The sequence below is a fragment of the Pseudorasbora parva genome, chromosome 7 (assembly GCF_024679245.1).
Source record: "Pseudorasbora parva isolate DD20220531a chromosome 7, ASM2467924v1, whole genome shotgun sequence".
NCBI classification, from domain to species: domain Eukaryota; kingdom Metazoa; phylum Chordata; class Actinopteri; order Cypriniformes; family Gobionidae; genus Pseudorasbora; species Pseudorasbora parva.
Genome location: NC_090178.1, coordinates 29559216 through 29583002, shown reverse-complemented (window position 1 = coordinate 29583002; position 23787 = coordinate 29559216). Strand labels below are relative to the sequence as shown.

At 37.9% G+C, this 23787-nt stretch overlaps 1 protein-coding gene across 10 annotated transcripts in view; it reads right to left on the bottom strand.

Annotated features, from left to right (window-relative positions):
- Positions 1-23787, bottom strand: part of col14a1a (collagen, type XIV, alpha 1a) — a 177623-nt gene that overhangs the window by 140076 nt on the left and 13760 nt on the right. For 8 of the 10 annotated variants that reach the window (XM_067449025.1, XM_067449017.1, XM_067449022.1 and 5 more), the window contains exons 4-5: positions 16447-16590; positions 16112-16201 (exon numbers count right to left, since the gene is read on the bottom strand). In XM_067449025.1, the coding sequence (XP_067305126.1) occupies positions 16112-16201; positions 16447-16590 (234 nt within the window). The remainder of the gene's footprint in view (positions 1-16111; positions 16202-16446; positions 16591-23787) is intronic. The other 2 variants (XM_067449019.1, XM_067449021.1) reach the window with 1 other exon arrangement.

The window sequence follows — 23787 nt, the reverse complement described above, 5'->3', positions numbered from 1 at the left end:
ACTATTTCAATAGCTCCGCCCCACACATAAGTAACCAAGGCAACGACTATGGCAGAATCTGTAATACAAGTTGAATATTCAATTAAATATTCACCCTTTCCATCACAAAAACACAAACCGTTCTCATGAACAACTCAATGCACAAGCACGACAGTCCAGCTAACGACATATTACAATAATGACAAGATTAGAGTTATAGCGATCACAAAAACACAAACCGTTCTCATGACAACTCGATAGTACACGAGAATGAAAGACCAGCTAAGGACATATTACAATTATGACCGAATGAGGGTTATATATAGATCATGAAAAGAGGAAACAAACATATATTAGGAGTATAGTATCTTACTTGTCAGACACATTTTGTGAGCTGACGCTTGAAACAGACATGAGATTCAGGCAAAAGCCCGCATATATTCGTTTTCAGCTAATGTCCGTCATGTATGTAGTGTGTTTTGAATAATGACTTGCACTGAGCGCTCTCTTATCACCATCATTATAGACACGCCCCTTATCTGCTGATTGGCTACAAGTTTATTTTTGGACTCAGCCCAAGTATTTTGTAAAACGGTTTTGAAGTAACACTTATCCCACCTTTAATTTCTTATTCATAAAAAAAAAAAAAAAAAAAACTTGATTTTCTTACATAATATTTTGAATGGTGTAAGAAAGAAATATATACTGTCAAACCAAAAATAATTCAGATGCCAGATATAATTTTTTACTAGTGGGTGCAGGACACTGGAGTCATTTATGTAAGTGAGGATAGTAAAATCAAGTAAACTGTGACACATTATACTCAATGTATAATTAAATTATTCATGCAGTGGACTACCAGTAAAGTGTATAAAAATTTGGGACCAAAATTATTCAGACCCTTTGACCTGACCATGTATTGCTTAGTGTTTTTTCTTTTATTGCTAATGTGAGCTTTATCACCACAGACTGAACTAAAACTAAAAGCATTGCTGGGTCATTGGTTGACCTCAGTTGGTATTATCTAATGTGTACTTAAATGGAGCAGTTTAAAGCTGATTGGTTGATTGTAATCAATAACATACCATTCTATCAAAGTTATCTGACATTATCAACATGAATTTGTTCTGACAGAGTTTTACTCTGAGTTCTTGTCATATTGTATTACCATTTTCTAAACTACAAATGTGAGAAATGTTAAAGGTGTTTTGGTTTGACTGTATAATTTTACACAGATATTGTTTCAGACTATGCTGAATTAAATAAAATAACTAATGGGGTAGGTAAAATAAACTTAATGGATATTATCTATAAAAAAAAAATCTAATATGGATATTTTTGCAGCACATTACCACAGTCATTTTGCAATTAATGCTCAGATTTGGCAAGCAGAAAGAAAAAAGATCTGTCCTATGCAATGTATTCTCACATCAGTACACTGTAAAAAAAAAAAAAAAATCAGGTTTCCAATTGAAAATTTTCTAGTGACTGATCACATCTACATTTTTCAGTTGGCCAAATTTAATTTCTGTGAATTAAATTGCATCAATTCACAGAAATTCAAATCGGCCAACTGAAAAATGTAGATGTGATCAGTCACTAGAACATTTTCAATTGGAAACCTGATTTTTTTTACAGTGTAACCTCATCATCAGAATGACACAATCATGTACCGTTCACAATGTTACAGCCGTCGGACCTGCTCTACACATTTCCCACTGCGTGTTTGAGGAAGAGAAACGTGGACGATGTCAAATGTCCACTATAAATGGCAACTCTTCATCCAAAATGTGTTCATTTGAAAGTTTGCAGCTGAGACTCCGGCAAAAGCACAATCGCGCGCACACACGCACAGATTAAATATACCGCTCTCCAGGCATCATCCCAACTCTTGATGATTACATCAGAGCCTCACTGGCCCAGAGCTGCCCTCTCTCTTAATTACAGGAAGGGATATTAAATCAGGCATGAACCAGGGTGTCCCTCTGCTATAGTCTCATGTATGGTGGATGTAATTTACCTCTACTTCCAGCTGGAACACCTTCAGTAATCTAAAAGCTTACAATAAATAATAAATAAATAAATAAAACATCAGGCCTAAATTTTTTATTTATGCATTTAAATTGCACATAAAATGTCTGTCCATTTGGATTACACAGTTTTAATATAAACAAATTAATAAATGACTAATAATGTGATGCATGTTTGTATTAAAGGAGAACAACTGCACACTCTCATATAGATTATGTTATCAACGTTTCCTAACGTTTTAGTAGCCTTTGTCAAGATCTAGTTTTACAAAATGGAGAGTAGGCTAGTATAAATAGATGGGATAACCGTACATAGGTAAAATTTGTCAGCCAGACGGTTAAATGAAACGGGTAAAGACGGGCGTACACTGTGTAAGTTCGGACACCCGGGAGGTTATGACTCGTGAGCTATTGCACACGTTAGGAGTCAGTTAACCTGATAATCGTGTCAAAGCAGCTGTTCCACAAAACGATTTTCCTTCCATGGCGATAAGCGTTTGCTTCAACACAGTTTTTGTAAGGTATATTGATACATTTAGGGTCCAGATATATCAAAATTCAATAACAAACTAGTGTGATGTCAATTTGAAAAAAATCTGGGCAAAACTCAGGGTAAAAAAAATATTTTAGTGCTTGCCAATGTGAAATTTTTCCAGAAAGTTTGCTCCGGCTAAAAAAAAATTTGGTTAGTTCAAATGTTTGAGACCGAAACCAATTCAATTTATTGGTGATAAATACATTAAACCTGGTTACTGTGTATTATATCATACACATTACATTTATAAGTACTATTACAGAAATCTTATCTGTTTCTACCTCTTTTATTTATGTGTGACTGACAAATATGAAGTTTATGTTAAAAATGTACAAAAGAATGGACAATTTAATACGCAATTCAAATGCATAACGTTTTTTTCTGAGCGCACGGTAACAGAGTAATAAACAAACAAAAGGGTCATAAAGCACAATTCACTGTGGGATTGGACGTCGTTGACCTGTCTTCAATGTTCCAAGCGCAAAGAAAAGTATTTCTATAGCAGACAAGGGACCAGATTAGAGAGGAAACAAATCTCTTAACAGCTTCAGTTTAATCCAAACCCCTGGTCCCTAGACGGCCATGAGCGAAACAGCGCTATTGAAATGAAGTCAACAGCGGTTTATCCCTCAAACTGAATCTGCCTAATGGCAATAACAGTACTGTAGTTGTAATGAAAAATTCAATCAGGCCTTAATAAACAGCTGGCCTATCTAGAGTTTGTTTGCTTAGTATGGGCAAAAGGCCAGGCGGGACGCTAAGCGGTTGTAATGGCCTTTGGTTTCACATCTGGCATGGCAAAAATCAGCGCTCTCTCTTGCAATATGGCTGATGTGATTACACCAGTGCTTGTACTACAAATTAATCACAAAACAGACTCCACATATACTCACTTAATCAGCACGAGAGAGGGAACGGCTGCAGACCAAGCGATCAGTCTGGAATTTTAAAGACCTGGTAAATAGTCTGATAATGTATGTTGTGCTATTATTCAGTAGCAACTACTGAATGTACAGCGCGAAACATAAATTAATCAAGTCAGTTTCCAGCACGGATTGCTCTTTTTGATCTATTCTTTTAGTGAATCAAAACATACAGCACGACCAGTGTAGTCTGATTTCCAAACGAACGTTTTAGTGAATAAAAACCATACAAATTCTTAACCAAGCATCAGTCTAGTCCGAATGCTTATCTAATGACTCTTTTGAGGAGTTTATTTTTGATTAAACAAAAGCATACCATATCAGTGCAGTCTGATTCCCAAACGAATGACTTTAGTAATTCAAAACCATACAGATTCTTAAATTAATGAGCATTTTGAGTAGGTTTTTTTTTTGGTGAATGGAAGCCATATAGCATGACCAGCAGCGAAATCAGAATAATCCTGAATACGATATTTTACATAAAATTTGTTTTACATATTAATCCACAAGACAAAAAATAAATAGCTGAATTTATTAAAATTACCCCGTTCAAAATGTAATGAACCATTGATTCTCAGTACTCTGTGTCGTTCCCTGAATGATCCACGGCTAGTTTTAGTTTTGTGATAGTTGTTCTTGAGTCCCTTGGTTGTCCTGAGCAGTTAAACTGTCCAATGTTCTTCAGAAAAATCCTTCAGGTCCTGCACATTCTTCAGGTTTCCAGCATCTTTAGCATATTTGAACTCTCTCCAAGGAAAACAAACCTTGATCTTGAAATTCAATCCCCCCCGGCTCTTAATGCATCGTGTTTCCTTTAAGCATCAGTGAATGTTTGACCCTTTTTTAAATGTGTTGGAGTTCCTCAATTGTCCTCAGTTTGAAAAGATGGATCTCAAAATCATACAGTCACTGCTGGAGAGGGTTCAAATATGAAAAAGATGCTGAAAAAAAGAACAATGTGCAGGACCTGACAGATTTTTCTGAAGAACATTGGGCAGTTTAACTGCTCAGGACAAACAATGGATTCATGAACAACTATCACAAAACTAAAAAAACAGCTGTGGATCATCCAGGGACTGACACAGTATTAAGAATCAATGGTTCGTTAACTTTTGAACAGGGTAATTTTAATAAATTTGTCTTGTGGACTATATGTTAAAAAAAAAATATGTAAAACATCTTATTCAGGACAGCACTGAATAAAAAAATAACATGCATTTTGTATGATCTTCCTTATTTAGTTAAAAGTATTCAAATCCTGCAAGCGGTTCACATACTCTTTCGTTCATTCCCGGTAAAAATCAAAGATCACGTTAGTTTTTCTAAGGTGAGACACTGACAATCATCATTTTACAATCATCATTCAGTCAAATTTGAATCAAGCTAATTTACATACCATCCCCTTACTTAAAAGGATAGTTCACCCAAAAATTTCAATTACCCCATGATTTACTCACCCTCAAGCAATCCTAGGTATATGACTTTCTTCTAACAGTACAACCCACTGAAGAGATGTGTCTCGCTCAGAGCCTCACTTTCATTCCCCTTAAAAATCAAAGAAAGCCCTTGTGTGAATAAGGTCTATAATGTCTGAAATGTCAGGAAAGTTTTTTTCTGAGGTGAGAGATGTTTTATTTCACAACAAGTTACTAAAATAATGTTAGAATAATGACACTGAGATACTTCCTGATAGCAACTCATCTAACAATAGATACTGAATCAGGACAACACGTTTTTCTCAAGCATTAAAGGGTAAGTTCACCCAAAAATTTAAATTCTATTACTAATTACTCACCCTCATGTTTTTCCATTGTCGTTCCATCATGTCACGCGCCAAAAATATATATAACAAAAATAACTTTATTCAGCAATTTCTTCTTGTCTGTGTCAGTCTCCTATGCTGTTTACATATTTAATACAGAGCTTTTGAGTTATATGTCAGAACGCCAGGTAACTACTGACCGGCACTATTTACATAAGCACATGCTGACATAGGAGCTGGCCAATCGTGAGCTGCTGTTCTGCTGTAAAACTCAAAAGCATTGCACTGTTGACACTACATCAACAGCGTAGGAGAATGACACAGACAAGAAGAAATTGGGTCTCGAAATTGGTAATTACATTGCTGTCTATGTCTGAGAGCTCTCTGATTTAATCAAAAATACCTTTATTTGTGTTATGCAGATGAACTGAGGTCTTGCGGGTTTGGAACAACATGAGGGTGATAAAATTTTCCTTTTTGGGTTAACTAGCACTTTAATGGCTTCTAACAGAATAGTCAACAGCCTTCACACACATCTTTCAAGCTAAATGTCTCACATAATTTTGTTTTTGTTTTTTGTTTTTTATTTGACTACACATTTCACCCAAAATGGCCTTGCAACCCACTTTTGGGTAGCGACCCACTGGTTGAGAAACACGGGTCTAATTTTTGAACTAATGTCTCTTAAAGATTTTTTTAAATACCGTGATGTTGTGCACTACTGGGCCACCATAGTTAAGAAGTATAAGAGCCAGAATTAAATTAAACCAGTGAAATGTCATGATTCTCAGTAACATTACTACATTGACCCAGTAGTGCAGACATACAAAATTAAACCACAACACAAGGAAATCATCACAACACAACAGCCTTGAAACATATAACTTGTATGAATTAAAATTACTTTTAACATTTAAAAACAGACGTAAAAATTCCACAGCTTGGTTGTATTGTAAAAAACTGACTTTATAATGCACAACATTGGAATTTGAACATTTAAACAAACATTATTTTAATTCATAAAATTATACGTTTACCACTTGGTGGTATTGGCAGATGTTCCCTTGGTCATCAAGTGCCGTGATAGAGAGTAAAAGCATTTTGAGGATAAATATACAGCTATAATGCATGTAGGTGACTTTGAATTGATATTTCATGTCGATATACAATGTTTACACACTTAAAACTGATCGTAGTGTTTATATCTTTGTAAGACTGGCCAATCTATAGAACAACGGCAAGGAAAACTAACTTGACCACACTCCGAGTGCCCCCTCATATTTGGGAGAATTTCTGTTGTGTTGTGGCGTTTTCCTTGTGTTGTGGTTTAATTTAGTACAGCTGTACTACTGAGCCACCGTACATTACTTATATAAAAAAACTATTAATTACAAATCATTTGAATTATTACATTACAGACAGATGTGGTGGTATGGGTCAGTTTAAGGGTAAAGTTAGGGACAGGTGTGGTGGTATGGGTCAGTTTAAGGGTAAAGTTAGGGACAGGTGTGGTGGTATGGGTCAGTTTAAGAGTAAAGTTAGGGACAGGTGTAGTGGTATGGGTCAGTTTAAGAGTAAAGTTAGGGACAGGTGTAGTGGTATGGGTCAGTTTAAGGGTAGAGTTAGGGACAGGTGTGGTGGTATGGGTCAGTTTAAGAGTAAAGTTAGGGACAGGTGTGGTGTATGGGTCAGTTTAAGAGTAAAGTTAGGGACAGGTGTGGTGGTATGGGTCAGTTTAAGGGTAAAGTTAGGGACAGGTGTGGTGGTATGGGTCAGTTTAAGAGTAAAGTTAGGGACAGGTGTAGTGGTATGGGTCAGTTTAAGAGTAAAGTTAGGGACAGGTGTAGTGGTATGGGTCAGTTTAAGGGTAGAGTTAGGGACAGGTGTGGTGGTATGGGTCAGTTTAAGAGTAAAGTTAGGGACAGGTGTGGTGTATGGGTCAGTTTAAGAGTAAAGTTAGGGACAGATGTGGTGGTATGGGTCAGTTTAAGAGTAAAGTTAGGGACAGGTGTAGTGGTATGGGTCAGTTTAAGAGTAAAGTTAGGGACAGGTGTGGTGGTATGGGTCAGTTTAAGGGTAGAGTTAGGGACAGGTGTGGTGGTATGGGTCAGTTTAAGGGTAGAGTTAGGGACAGGTGTGGTGGTATGGGTCAGTTTAAGGGTAAAGTTAGGGACAGGTGTAGTGGTATGGGTCAGTTTAAGGGTAGAGTTAGGCACAGGTGTGGTGGTATGGGTCAGTTTAAGGGTAGAGTTAGGGACAGGTGTGGTGGTATGGGTCAGTTTAAGGGTAAAGTTAGGGACAGGTGTGGTGGTATGGGTCAGTTTAAGGGTAGAGTTAGGCACAGGTGTGGTGGTATGGGTCAGTTTAAGGGTAGAGTTAGGCACAGGTGTGGTGGTATGGGTCAGTTTAAGGGTAGAGTTAGGGACAGGTGTGGTGGTATGGGTCAGTTTAAGGGTAAAGTTAGGGACAGGTGTGGTGGTATGGGTCAGTTTAAGGGTAGAGTTAGGCACAGGTGTGGTGGTATGGGTCAGTTTAAGGGTAGAGTTAGGGACAGGTGTGGTGGTATGGGTCAGTTTAAGAGTAAAGTTAGGGACAGGTGTGGTGTATGGGTCAGTTTAAGAGTAAAGTTAGGGACAGGTGTAGTGGTATGGGTCAGTTTAAGAGTAAAGTTAGGGACAGGTGTGGTGGTATGGGTCAGTTTAAGGGTAGAGTTAGGGACAGGTGTGGTGGTATGGGTCAGTTTAAGAGTAAAGTTAGGGACAGGTGTGGTGGTATGGGTCAGTTTAAGGGTAGAGTTAGGGACAGGTGTGGTGGTATGGGTCAGTTTAAGAGTAAATTTAGGGACAGGTGTGGTGGTATGGGTCAGTTTAAGGGTAAAGTTAGGGACAGGTGTGGTGGTATGGGTCAGTTTAAGGGTAAAGTTAGGGACAGGTGTGGTGGTATGGGTCAGTTTAAGGGTAGAGTTATTTTTTACAATAAAACCAAGCTGTGGAATTTTTACGTCTGTTTTTAAATGTTAAAAGTAATTTTAATTCATACAAGTTATATGTTTCAAAGTTAGGGACAGATGTGGTGGTATGGGTCAGTTTAAGAGTAAAGTTAGGGACAGGTGTAGTGGTATGGGTCAGTTTAAGAGTAAAGTTAGGGACAGATGTGGTGGTATGGGTCAGTTTAAGAGTAAAGTTAGGGACAGGTGTAGTGGTGGTATGGGTCAGTTTAAGAGTAAAGTTAGGGTCAGGTGTGGTGGTATGGGTCAGTTTAAGAGTAAAGTTAGGGACAGGTGTGGTGGTATGGGTCAGTTTAAGGGTAGAGTTAGGGACAGGTGTGGTGGTATGGGTCAGTTTAAGGGTAGAGTTAGGGACAGGTGTGGTGGTATGGGTCAGTTTAAGGGTAAAGTTAGGGACAGGTGTAGTGGTATGGGTCAGTTTAAGGGTAGAGTTAGGCACAGGTGTGGTGGTATGGGTCAGTTTAAGGGTAGAGTTAGGGACAGGTGTGGTGGTATGGGTCAGTTTAAGGGTAAAGTTAGGGACAGGTGTGGTGGTATGGGTCAGTTTAAGGGTAGAGTTAGGCACAGGTGTGGTGGTATGGGTCAGTTTAAGGGTAGAGTTAGGCACAGGTGTGGTGGTATGGGTCAGTTTAAGGGTAGAGTTAGGGACAGGTGTGGTGGTATGGGTCAGTTTAAGGGTAAAGTTAGGGACAGGTGTGGTGGTATGGGTCAGTTTAAGGGTAGAGTTAGGCACAGGTGTGGTGGTATGGGTCAGTTTAAGGGTAGAGTTAGGGACAGGTGTGGTGGTATGGGTCAGTTTAAGGGTAAAGTTAGGGACAGGTGTGGTGGTATGGGTCAGTTTAAGGGTAGAGTTAGGGACAGGTGTGGTGGTATGGGTCAGTTTAAGAGTAAAGTTAGGGACAGGTGTGGTGGTATGGGTCAGTTTAAGGGTAGAGTTAGGGACAGGTGTGGTGGTATGGGTCAGTTTAAGAGTAAAGTTAGGGACAGGTGTGGTGGTATGGGTCAGTTTAAGGGTAAAGTTAGGGACAGGTGTGGTGGTATGGGTCAGTTTAAGGGTAGAGTTAGGCACAGGTGTGGTGGTATGGGTCAGTTTAAGGGTAGAGTTAGGGACAGGTGTGGTGGTATGGGTCAGTTTAAGGGTAAAGTTAGGGACAGGTGTGGTGGTATGGGTCAGTTTAAGGGTAGAGTTAGGCACAGGTGTGGTGGTATGGGTCAGTTTAAGGGTAGAGGTAGGCACAGGTGTGGTGGTATGGGTCAGTTTAAGGGTAGAGTTAGGGACAGGTGTGGTGGTATGGGTCAGTTTAAGGGTAAAGTTAGGGACAGGTGTGGTGGTATGGGTCAGTTTAAGGGTAGAGTTAGGCACAGGTGTGGTGGTATGGGTCAGTTTAAGGGTAGAGTTAGGGACAGGTGTGGTGGTATGGGTCAGTTTAAGGGTAAAGTTAGGGACAGGTGTGGTGGTATGGGTCAGTTTAAGGGTAGAGTTAGGGACAGGTGTGGTGGTATGGGTCAGTTTAAGAGTAAAGTTAGGGACAGGTGTGGTGGTATGGGTCAGTTTAAGGGTAGAGTTAGGGACAGGTGTGGTGGTATGGGTCAGTTTAAGAGTAAAGTTAGGGACAGGTGTGGTGGTATGGGTCAGTTTAAGGGTAGAGTTAGGGACAGGTGTGGTGGTATGGGTCAGTTTAAGAGTAAAGTTAGGGACAGGTGTAGTGGTATGGGTCAGTTTAAGGGTAAAGTTAGGGACAGGTGTGGTGGTATGGGTCAGTTTAAGGGTAGAGTTAGGGACAGGTGTGGTGGTATGGGTCAGTTTAAGGGTAGAGTTAGGGACAGGTGTGGTGGTATGGGTCAGTTTAAGAGTAAAGTTAGGGACAGGTGTAGTGGTATGGGTCAGTTTAAGGGTAAAGTTAGGGACAGGTGTGGTGGTATGGGTCAGTTTAAGGGTAGAGTTAGGGACAGGTGTGGTGGTATGGGTCAGTTTAAGGGTAGAGTTAGGTGTCAAGTAAGTGTTAACAGTGTAAATATAAAGCTAACTACAGAAATGATTTACAGATGTAATTTCATGCAGGTATTTGTAAAATGTAAGTACAATGTAAAAACTTTTATGTACAAAATAAGTGCATTGTATCAAATTATTAATTTAAATGTATATGGTCATCTAATATAAAATGGGACCCATTCATTTCTACAAAACAAAAACAAAAATGAATATGCACATAATATCCATATATTTCAAAATGATGACGGTTTTGCTACTGTGTAAAAGTATAGTATAAATCACTGTGACCATGTTTGACAGCTTCCTTGATCAATATTCTTTGATTGCCTGATTAACAACCAATCGTTACCTGTGTTTAAGTGGTAGGGATAGAGCAGGCTATTCACAGTAACAACAACACATATTGATCCAGAAATATCCTACTTGTTTAGATTAAGTTGTGTTTGACAGCCTCCCTGAAGAATGCATAAATCTGTGATTATCTTTTAAATAAATTGGTTTGGCATTTACTTATGTCATTTTAATGTGCTGTAGTCATATAAACGTATTCCGGAAAGCACTTCCAGATAGATGTGTATTCCACAACACTGAGCAGCGCATTTTCAGACGTAGTTCAGCTGACACCAAAAAGTGGTCTATCTGTGATTCGACGCGCTGCTTTTCGCAGCTGCGGTTGCCACGCGTTCTGCCTATCGGCTCCTTCCGCTAGTGGGCCGCTGGGCCAGATAAGACGTCACAATCTGAAAGTTTCCTTCAGAGAAAGTCCTGGAGCTCCTTCCTCGTCGTGAGGAAGATCCATAGCGTCGCCCTTATCACTGCTAACCTCAGCAGCCTGTCACCTGAGACCGGAGCCAAAATAGAAATTATTAACATTCCCAGTGCGTCGCACACCCTAATGCAGGGCAGCGGAGCGCTTTAAAAGACAGCCATCTCTGCACCTTATACAGCACCTCCGAGAATAATGTTCTACACCAACAATCCCTTATTAAAAGAACCTCCCACAGTGAAAAGTCTCGCATTAAAAATACCATCAGGTGAGGCCGATTTTCATTAGAAAAAAGGTCATCTGAGGTGAAGCAAAGCAGAGTCACCTTGGGTTCTCTCAAGGAGTGATATCATCTCTCTTTTGATTACAGTGGCTACAGGTACTGAATTCCTAAATAACAGCCCTCTCACCAGTGTCCAGTGACCTGCCCTCTGACAAAAAAAGGTCAGAAAAGACCATTATCAGGCTTCTCCACCTACACTATTATCGGGGAGGAGAGAGCTTTGTGTGAAACAGCCGTTAACACTGACCCCCGCCACCTTTTCCAGCAAGCCCAGACAAAGACTATCACGGCCAGACAGCGGAAGTTGCATTCTGAACACCTTTTCTCATTAAACAATCAGAACCGCTGCATGTTTTATCTAGTGCTATTCTAGTGTCTCGTTCAGTTTTTCACTTTAAAGTACCCGACTGTTTTTCTGGCTGCCTTTGCGTCTGAATGAGACTCAGAGTGATAGAAATGACTGATGAACATACATAATTAAAATGACATGGGCGTTATTGAAACTCTTTATTCATTCTTAATGTTCATTCTTAACATTCAACTATTAATAATGGATTTTTTTTTCACTAGCTTGATAAAATCATGCACAAAAGCTGGAGGATATGATTAAATATATGATTAAATGACTCATTACACGTATAAGATGCATACTTTGCCACTTACACACACAACAAAAGGTACTATTTGATATATATAGTACTAAAAGTGGTTCTTGGTTTGTAATCATAGGGGAACCACTTTTGGTGCCAAATAGCACCATATCTTTAAAGGTGCTCTATAGCACCTTTGTCAGTATGTAGAACCCATAAGGGGTGCCATATCGCATTTTATTTCTTCCTCATTAATGTTGCTAAACGGTACTAACAGTTGTTCTTTGGCGTGTAAAGAACCTTTAAAGGGGCTTGAAAGGTTCTTTGTACGGCAGTGGTGCTATATGGCACCTTTACCACCCCAAAGAACCATTGAAAAACCACTGAAGAACCATACAGGGCTTAACAGGTTCTGTATATGGTAACGGTTCTATATAGAACCTCAGTCATCCCAAAGAACTGGTGAAGAACCACTGAAACCTGCAGAAAAAGATTAATTTAACAAATATTTTTGATGAACAGATTCTAAAGATTTGAAGATTTGATATCATGATGGATCTAATAAACACAGTACCATTTGGGGTTGTCAAGATTTTTTTAAGTTTTGGTTTCATTTATTTATGTAATCAAAAATACAGAAAATAAACAGTAATATTATAACTTTTCTATTTTAATTTCTATTTTATTTATTCCTGTGATGACAAAGCTGAATTTTCAGCATCATTACTTCTAATGCCAGAAATTTAGAAATTCAGAAATCATTATATGCTGATTTGATGCGCAAGAAACATTTATTATTATTATCAGTGTTGAAAACAGGTTTGCTGCCTAATATTTTCGTGGAATCCACAATATATTCTTTCATAAAAAGCCTTTATTTCAAAAAGAAATCTTTTGTAACATTGTGCATGTCTTCACTGTCACTCTTTTAGGGCCAGATTTGGGGGCAGATTTTTTTACACACTGTAAAAAAATATTTAAAAAATAAGTTACCTGATTGGCTGCTGGAACTAGCTGGTACCTAGTTCATTGACATAAAAAATTTGAGTTAATACAATAAACATTTTTGAGAATTGACAACCTTTATTCCAATTTCATTGAAAGATTTTGTAAGTATATTGGGTAATTGTGTGTGTTTTATTTGTGATGACAGAGTGAAACATCCCAAACTGTGCTATTTTCATGATTTATAAAAAAAATAATGTGGTTCAAATACAACAATAATGTATTTTCTATTTAGTAAACCAATTTCCCATTGTATCAACTCAAATGTTTTATTTCAATAAACGCAAAATTTTAAGACAACCATGTTACTTACTTTTTTAAATTAAACCAATAATATTTTTTTACAGTGCAGAGTTATTTTTGCGGCTGAACTTATTGCATATGCATTTGTCGGAGTATCCCTTTCAGACACAAAATTTAGAGGAGGGGAATATTTAAAGGAATCATGCAACGTGATTTAATGTTTGTGCTTTTCAATTTACTGGTGTTTGCAACATTATTTACCACCCAAAAAAGCACGTCTTAAACCAGATGCTAACTGGTAGATTACATTGGTCATTATGGAAATGATCCAGCTGCGTCTGTGTTAGCTCTTAATTTGCTCGTCGCCAGTAAATCACGCACTGCTTTTTCAACTCCCATCTGCGTTTTTTTTTGGAATTGTGCTCCGACGCTAATTTGCCTATATTTAGTAAATCAGGCCCTTAAAAGGATGGTTCACCCAAAAATGAAAATTCTGTCATCATTTACTCACCCTTAAAGTGTTCCAACCCTTATGAATTGCTTTCTTCTGCTGAACACAAAAGAAGATATTTGGAAGAATGTAACCAAGCAGATCTTGGCAGCCATTGACTACCATAGTAGGGGGAAAAAAAACACTAGTCAATGGTTGCTTAGATCTGCTTAGTTACAAACATTCTTCAAAATATCTTATTTTGTGTTCAGCAGATGAAAGAAACTCATACAGGATTGGAATAATTTGAGGGTGAGTAATGATGACAGAATTTTCGTTTTTGGGTTAACTGTCCCTTTAATGTGTACTTGCTGAATTAAAACTATTATTATTATTTTTTAAATCTTATTTTTTAAACCTTACAGGAGTTCATTTTTTTGGACGGTGTTGTATATATAAAAATAGTCATGATTATTAACTAGTAGTCACCTGTAACTGCTTAGCTGAAGTAAGTACACTAGCCATATACCAGTATTACTGCTTGTCATTTGAGTGTTTGTTTGTTCAGTTGACTGCGTAGTTGTCATTTACACCGCTGGCTGCGATTTATTTATTTGCCCCATTTATATCCACAGATGTTGAGCATGAATCACAATTACAGACATCTCGTAAAGATGAGCTTGGTGAGAAATGAAAAGGCAACAGCTTTGTGTTTATGACACCTTTCAATTTGCTTCCGGAAACGCTCATTTGAGAATAAGAGAATTGGGAGAGATATAAAAATCTGACCATTTTGTTGAGCTCAAAGTGCCATTTCACAGCCCACAACGATAGCAATGGATGCTTAGATAACCATTTACTTTCATTCTATCTGCTTGGGCACATTCCCAGGGATGGCACATCAAAGAAGATGAGTCCTCCATCCCAACCCACCAGTGCGCACACATGTGCAGACAGCAGGACATCATCTATCCGTCTGAATATGCCTTGTGCCAGCGATAATTCCCTTGTGGTACTTTCCATCATCGAGTTCTTGGTTTGAAATATTATCTCATTGTTATTCTGCGCTAATGAGATCTTAAGCAGAGAAACAAATTAGTGCTCAGTCATAATCGAAGCGTGAAGTAAGTCTTAACAGAACTGAACAGAATCTGAGTTCCACCACCCACTTGGAATCCACGTGCCAAATCCTGCCCACTCTGACGGTAGTCTGAAGAGGAAAACGGGACAGACGAGGTCTGTGTGAGCCATACCAATTTCAAACCTCTGCCATTTGGCAGACGCACTGAGGTGTTCTAAATGAAAGACTCTGAACAACAGATGCGAGACCTGGTAACACAAAAGCCGCCGTCCTACAGAGGGACCTGAGTTAAATGCTTCACTCAAGAGCACATTTCAGCATCCAAGCAGCCTGGGATGTTTTTACACCCACTAAACATCAATGTTCACAGCTAAACAAAGCCGAATCTCTCTTTTGAGTCCAGCAAAAAGACAACTGAGAGAGGCTGGAGACACGTCTCTTTCACAGTCAACCATGAGCTCACTAACCTTTCCCTCGCATTCATTCTTCTCCATTTCATCGGTACGTTGCATTTCGGTGAAAGATCCAGCATGGATACTTTTGTGTACATAATACCCTCAGAATCCTCACGTATTGTGTGATATTCACGTATTATATGAGTTGTGGCTAAGGTCTGGCCCTGAGAGACTCCAGAGGAAACATTAAGACAGGAACATCATCTTTGACTTTGGCTTTCTGAACATGCTCATTTTGTCAAGTATGCCAGGGACATTAAAACAGGCAAAGATGGGACCTATAGAGAGGTGCCCTCTGCAACTTCAGCCAGTTTGGGGTTCTTATATTTCATTGACAGCGGCGTGGCTGAAATATCTTGACAGGAGGGCAGCTCTCTCAGCAATAAGCAGTCTCAGAAGATCGTATGGAGAAACTCATATAATGTTAAAAAGTTAAAGATAAAAAAAGAAGTGACATAGAAAAGGAGGTCCCACAAGAGAGAAGAACCCATAGGAAGGAAAAATCACAAGAGAGATCTTTTGGATATCTCTGCTGTCTCTGAAAAGAGCGATTTTCATGTATTGCATTTTGCAGAGAAAGAGCTCTACATGCTTTCAACAATCTCCCAACATACCAAAGTTTGCCATCAAAAATCAGTTTCAATACTAACAAATTCTCCCACAACCAGGTAGAAATTGACCTGAGATGTCAAGTTAAATCTTTTAACAACACGCTCTTAATTCTGAGCAATACTATTTCAATTTTACGCATTGGCAAATTTGTGGCTAATTCAGTAGATATGCAAGACCTCATTTTCACATGCTTACATCTGCTTACATCGCAATCTTCGTATAAAATCATCAGTTCGTAAAATTGTTGTTTTCTCATGAGAACAAAATAACTGACTCATGTTTATTTCTCCTAAGGGCTTTTAACATTTCACTGGAACTTCAAAAATGACTGAGAACTCCATTAAATCTCCTGAGCTATGAAAGTGCATCATCTGAGCAATAACATTTCCATCTGGAGAGGTTCAACTTTGGCTCTACCTCCTGAGATCTCATTTCCCTCTTCCACAGGTCCAGCTTCTTTCAGTCTCTGAGGTTGAGTGGTGTCTCCATCACTGCTCTGGTCTTCTGCTGAAGAGACATGATGTATTAAAGTCCAAAATATTGCGCTTTGTATGACAACATTTCAACTAATTGTAAACATGTGGCCCTATATATTTTGTATAGAAAAAGTCACTTTGTACAATTGAAGATGTTATTTTCAAGGCACAATTCAGTTCTGTCTTAAATCACACAGGAGGCTACAATCAAACACAATATTTTCACTTGCAATCCGTTTCAGAGGGATTGCTTCAAAGAAACAAGGTATTTCGTACCAGTGTATTTTCCCTGAAGTGCTCGGCTTTGCAGGTTTCCACTCACAGCTATAACCTTGACTGAATACTCCTTCCTGGGATTAAAATCCTTTATTATTGCTTTAGTCTCTCCCCTTGCAATTTGCCACTCGCTTGTTTCCCCACCTGTCATCAGAAACAAATCAGAGAAATCAGAGAGAAGATGGTTAGTATCTTGCATGCCTGTTTCTATAAAGAAACCTATCAAAGCCAGTTCTGTATAACCCGACTGTCAATGCCGAACAGTTTGTTTAGATGCAATGTCAGATAAATACTCTTGAGGGAACACAATAAAGTAATACATTAACAAATCACTTTGCCAAAAATATATAAAAATATAACAAGAAAAAATATACAACTCATTTTGGTTACACTTCATTAGATGGTGTTCTTATTACAGTTTAATTATACAATTATGTAATGAGTAATATTAATTAACAACATATACTTATCTGCCATCAAATACTATCGGAAATGTCCTACATCCCACTTCTGAAATCGTGATTACAAGTTCATTACAAGAACAGGAATCATGGTTTATTCTTATTCAGGTTTATTATTAACTGGGAAAATCTTATTAGAGGCAAAATGATATTTATCGCCCCATTCATTGATAACCATATCAACATTCACTACGCTATCTATAGTCAGCTTGCTGAGGATTCTGGAATTTCGGTCAAATACAGGCTATTTTCGCTGTGCATAATACATACAATGTGCATCAAATGATTATTCATGTATGTAAATATGCACTACTTTAATGATAAGACAATGTGATGTAGTGGCTGTCACTGATGTAAAGTACTATTTGAGTAAATGTAATTAGTTACTGTACATAATTATCTTTTTGGGTACTTTGTAGTTGTACTGAGCAGCAAAGATATTAGCAACTTTTACTCTCTGCTTGACTACATCTTTGAACAAGTAAATGTACTTATTACTCCAATACATTTTTCAGCTATTAAGAAGCGATATCGCCATCTAAGGGCATTGAATATATAAGTGCAAATAAGTTGTGCGTTTTGCCTTTATTCGCCCAAACATGTCAACGGGGCTACTCTACATGAATGCGAGTGCATTAGCAGGTAGTTGATGAATCTCAAGTTTGATTTATGAAACGAGGTCATGACTGCAGCCGGTGATGAGGCAGAATCCAGCACATCCAGTGCAAGAAGGCTTTGACTATTTAATAACATTGTTTTATTTATCCGCTATATTGACGAGAACTTTTTGAAGGATATTGGTTTACTTATGGCCTAGACGTTGACCTTGCGACCTTAATTTATTGCAAAATTGAGGTGTTCAGCTTTATTTTGATTTTAGAAAATAAATAATGTTTCTTATTTTCAGGTGTCGAGGACTAGTGTAACGTTGAGCCTATATTTAGTGAGTAAAATACTTAAGTACTTTTAAAATCAGATACATTTTCACTGAAAGGAATCTGTACTTTAATCAAGTATGGTTTTCAGGTACTCTTTACACCTCTGGTAGTTGTGAAAAGTAAAAAATAAAGAATAGCAGTAACAGCAGCACTTGTTCTCAGTTAAACTTCCCAGATGTATACGACTTTGAGAGGGCATCCATGTCCAATTTTTAACCAGGAATCTCATATACCATATATACTTGAATATAATATATACTTCCAATAGCATGTGAAGGCAGCATTAATATAGGGTTCGGTTTAGAAGTTGGGTTTGGTTTAGGGTTAATTGCTTGTAATTAAGTATAATTTACTGTTATTACTATATAACGTGTAACAGAGACACTAAAATAAAGTGTCTTTTATTACATTTCTTTTAATTTGACAAATGGATAAATAAATATACTCAAATGATAATGAAAAGTAATTGGTAAATGGCTTATGAAAATGCAATTTAAGGTGTGTTCACACTTGGCAGGTTTGGTTCAATTAAAACAAACTTTCAGATTGCTCAGTAGTGCGCTTTATTTAAAAAAGTGTAAATGCTGACATCTGAACCCTAGTGTGCACCAAACAAGCGGACTGAAAAGCCTTAAAAGGAGTCTCGGTCCGCTTCCAAATGAACTCTGGTGCGGTTTGACTGAAATATGAATGCAACACGGTTCAAAGGCATCTACATAAGCCAGAAACAGGGTGTGATGTCACCAGATGTGACTAAAACATACCTGTTCTTGTCATAGGAGCTATGTTGCCCATTACGGTACAGTACAGGCGTCAGAAACTCCTTGACTCCTTTTATAAACACTTCACAAGGTCTCATTTGGTCAAAATGCCGTCATATGGATGCACACACAACAGTGTGAATGCTAGCGAACCAGGACTCTTTTTTGGTCCAGATCAAAAGAACCAAGAGAACTGAACTACACCCTTAAATGCTGAATTTATCAATGTATTATTTATAATTATAATGCATATTTATTTGAAAATCTATTTATACAAGTTATATTTTTTTTAATTAATGCAGTGCATTAAGGTCTCTTCTATTTATTTGCTTTGTGAAAAGTCTGGTTTGGTTGACAAACTTGTCCATGGATAGATGGTCTATTAACGATTTCAAAATCACGCACAGTTGTAGATGAATTGAGGAGCAAGTTCATAATAACAGAAAAAAATTGCCATCTCATGAAGTTACCCCAGACATCTAAAACAAACTCATCCAAGTTCTCAGAGGCGAAAGCAAACACATAATATCCAAAATAGTCTGATAAACAACCTGTCCAAAACAGCTTTGCTCTACTCTTCACACAAATCGAGCCAGAGGAGGAATAGTACTGGCCTGGCAAGCTGTGATGCCAAGTTATCACCCGAATACAATCTGTGGGTGGAAGCTTTATGGCTATTGCACAGCAAACAACTTCATGAAGTTTGTTTGCAGTATTGACAGTGACAAATGGTCTGTTCTAAAAGGGTCTTGGCCGCAAACTCATCTTTCTTGCTTCATGACATCCCTGCCATGGTGACAAAGTCTGGGATTATGACTTCCAAGAAAAGTTTGCTTTCAGTAATTTTGTGAATTGAGAAAGAAAATAACTACTTTCACTAACTTCAAGGGATACTCCACCAAAAAATTGTCTCATCATTTGCTCACTGTCATGCTGTCCCAGATGTATGACTTTCTTTCTTCAGACGCATATTTTTAAAAAGAATTGAATGGTCAAAAAGTGAACACACTGTATAAGACCCCCGTTGTTAAATCAGTGTTTTCTGAAGCAAAACCATAGGTGTGTGAAAAAAATCCTAATATTTGTATTAGTATAATATTATTTTATTATTTTTATTATTATTATTTTATTGCTTCCGGCAACATTTTAACATTAATTAGTTGTTATATTGTTATGTTCAATCCACTATTGATATAGAATTGTTATATGCAGTAATTCATATTAGTAACTCCATTAAATTACAGAAAAATGAAGAGCAATCCCTTTAATCCCTAAAAAAAGAGTACTTTACTTTATTTTACTTTACTTTACTTTACTTTACTTTACTTTACTTTACTTTACTTTACCATCCCTTACTTTACTTTATTAACTACACATCTTTTCCAGCTGCATCTGATCAATAGCACTTAACTATCCAATTCAATTTTCTGTTTGTTTGTTTATATAAAAAATACAAATAAAAAAATGTTTGTGTACTGTTCGATTATCTGAGACTTCTTACAGCACTTGCAGGCTGTTGCCCTTGTTTGTTTAGTTGCTTCTATTGCTCTCCTCTTTTGTAAGTTGCTTTGTATAAAAGCATCTGCTAAATGATTAAATGTAAATGTAAATCTTTACATTTCAAGGGAAAAGTAATTTAAGGACGGTAATTAATTACCCAGTAATGCATTACACCCAACGCTGCTTCTTGAGTGAACTTCAGAGCATGCTTAGTTCACACTTCACAACATGCTGATGTTTATGTCGGGTGAACGCAGTTGGCTGGAAGTGATGGTTTATAGTTAAAAAAGCTTCAAATATTAGTATTTTTCCTCACACACCTATGGTTTCACTTCACATGTCAGGGTTGGGGTTGAGGGCTGAGGTGAGGACTCAACTGTGCAGAGTTGATGAGCTTTATTCATTTAAAAAACAAAACTACCCCATTGGGGAAAACAAAAAGACACCTCAAAGCTGGCAAACAGGGCTTAATACAGCAGGGATGGAACACACGGGGTGTATACGACGATGAACTGGCACAGGACTGCAACACAAAGCCTGTCCGAAATTGCCCCCCAATACTGTTAAATAGTGCACTATTTGAGGGGACAGTCATTTGCAATGGTGTCTGAAACCATAGTGGACGTTAGTACTGAGTGCATTCATTTCCACAATGCACTGTAATAACAAGTGTACTGATGTATGCTCAACGGCTAGCTCAAGTGACTATATTAGTGGAGTAATGTAGGAAATAGTGAATGAGGGTACAGGGGGTTATTTTAAACACAGCAAAGGAGAATAAATAGTGCAGCAAACAAGGAAGATAAAGTGGCAGAGTAGGTGGGACAACTGAACCAATAAAAAGATCGGCGGGTTAAGACAAAAGACAGGAGAGCACATGGCGCGGGAAAAAACATGACAAGCCATGTGCTCACAACAAAACAAAAGCACATGGCCAATGAACACAATCGCAATCAATGTGCTCAAACATAACACGACACAAACACGCCACCAACGAGAGCTCTCGAACTGAGGAAGTTTTGAGGGTTCAGCATTAGCATGAATAAATGAGACGTTTCATTTTTGGCGTGGACTATCCCTTTAAGGGACTGAATAATTTAAAATAGTCCCAAAAAAAGCATAGTGATGAACTAGAAGTGCAGCCAAAATGTATTGCATTTGAATCAGTCATGCCTGAACAGCGGTATACTCGTATCACAGTCCCTCAATTTGATGAAGAAGCCTGCCCCTGCAATTCAGATCTCTGACCAATGATCCTGATTAAAATCCTCGTGGCTTACTGAGAGATCAATCGAAGGGGAGTGGAAGTTGCTTATTCAGCAGCAGTGGGAGCATGATTGGGGTTAGACTCAGAGCAAAGGGAGTCAGAACTGGAGAGCCACAGTTTGCTGATGACTTTGCACATCACGCTTCATAGAAAAGTAAAAGAAGATTGCTGGAGACGGCGAACTGTCACCCGTTCTCACGACAACATCAAAGAACTCCAACTCTAATTTGTTTAAATGAAAACAAAGGATAGAAATGGCTTTGTCAAAAGCAAACGTCTCAATCCCCACTTTGATTTTTTAAAAGGAGAGGAGCAAAGGACTTTCAATGAGAATAATAGATGTTAAATCAATTTGTGCGTCCTAATACAAAATATTCTGTTTTCATATTTGGCCACAGCTGCTGCTGAACATATAATTTACACCAAAAAAACTATTATAATATAATTTATTATAAGATATTTTGTTTTATTTTGGTACTTTGTCAGGCACATAAAAATGTCAGGAAACACAATTCCTGGCAGTGTGTCAATATCCATGGATCACTGGCTCTTTAGTAATTTGGAAGAAACATTTTATCAAGTCCAACCTTTGGTTTAAACTGATAATGGTTTGTTTTACTCGTATTTTTTGTCCTATTAAATCCAGTCATGCATTAGCTGAGGGGAAAGTGACAATGAATACCCTCTCTATATCTTTGTGTGCATCCAAATGCATTTTTTCTTATAACATTTGACTGAAGTACTTGTCAGAAGTTGTGTTCGACTTAAACTGTTAGTTCACCCAAAAATGAAAATTATTTCATTAATTACTCACCCTCTTGTCGTTGGACACCCGTAAGACCTTCGTTCATCTTCAGAACACAAATGAAGATATTTTTGTTGAAAGCTGATGGCTGAAAAAGGCTTCAGAAAGGCCTCCATTGGCATTCAGTATATTTCCACTCACAGGACCCATAAAGGCACTAAAACATCGATAAAAAAGTCCATCTCACTACAGTGGCTGTACAATAATTTGATGAAGCGACAATAATAGTTTTTGTGCGCAAAAAAATCAAATCCGCCAAGTTATTTTATCCGCCAAGTTATTGTTTTCCGTGTAGGTCTCAGACGTGAACTCACGCAATAGCGGCGCCCCTCCTCTTCCGGGTCATGTATTGAACGGCGGAGCTGCATCATATTCTAACGCATGCGTCAAGTTCACGTCAATAACTTAGTGGATAAAGTCGTTATTTTGATTTTTGTGTGCACAATAACTATTTTCGTCGCAGTGTAAAATTTTCGTACAGCCACTGTAGTGAGATGGACTTTGTATCGATGTTTTAGTGTCTTTATGGGTCCTGTGAGTGGAAATATACTGAATGCCAATGGAGGCCTTTCTGAAGCCTTTCTCAGCCATCAGCTTTCAACAAAAATATCTTCATTTGTGTTCCGAAGATGAACGAAGGTCTTACAGGTGTCCAACGACATGAGGGTGAGTAATTAATTAAATTATTTTCATTTTTGAGTGAAATAACCCTTTAAAGCAGCGCTGCGCGGACCGATCGGCATATGACATTCGGAGCTGTCTGCTCTCTAATCACTCTTCGATGTCACACACAGATCAGTCTGTGCAGCACCACTTAAAGTCAGACAAACCTAGTGTTTCCTGCATGAGCACAGCATGAGCGGAGATGTCCAATTCACATAAAAATTACTCTTATGATCCAGTTCTTTTGATAAGTCAATCAAAAAGATTCATGAAACAGCCGTGTTAGATAGCTGTTTGAATCAGAATCAGAAAGCGAATCGCTCAAAGTCGTAACTTATTTCCTCAGTTAAACACGAGTCATCTTGTGGTTCTTAGATTCAAAATAAACCAGGAACCATTGTTGTGATATTTATACTTTTAGTTTGTGAAATTAGTCTATATTTCTGACTGGTTGTTAATGCTGTATGGCGACATGTAAATATAAATGCATTATCAAAAAAAAAATTAAGTATAAATTAATAAGGTAACACTTTATTTTAAGGGTCCAGAATAATGCATTAGAAAAACGTATTAATGATTTGCTTGTTCACAATTATGCATTAGTTAAGCATCGACACAATAGTAATTAATGATTAACTTAACATTATAGTAAGGGCATATTAGCCATTATTCACAACTTAAAGGGTAAGTTCACCCAAAAATGAAATTTATGTCATTAATGACTCACCCTAATGTTGTTCCACACCCGTAAGACCTCCATTCATCTTCGGAACACAGTTTAAGTTATTTTATATTTTAGTCCCTGAGCATATGCAGTCTATGCACACTTTACTGTCCATGTCTAGAAAGGGAATAAAAACATCATCAAAGTAGTCCATGTGTGGCATCGCCAATGTCACGTGATTTCAGCAGTTTGGATCGCGCATCAAACTGCCAAACTGCTGAA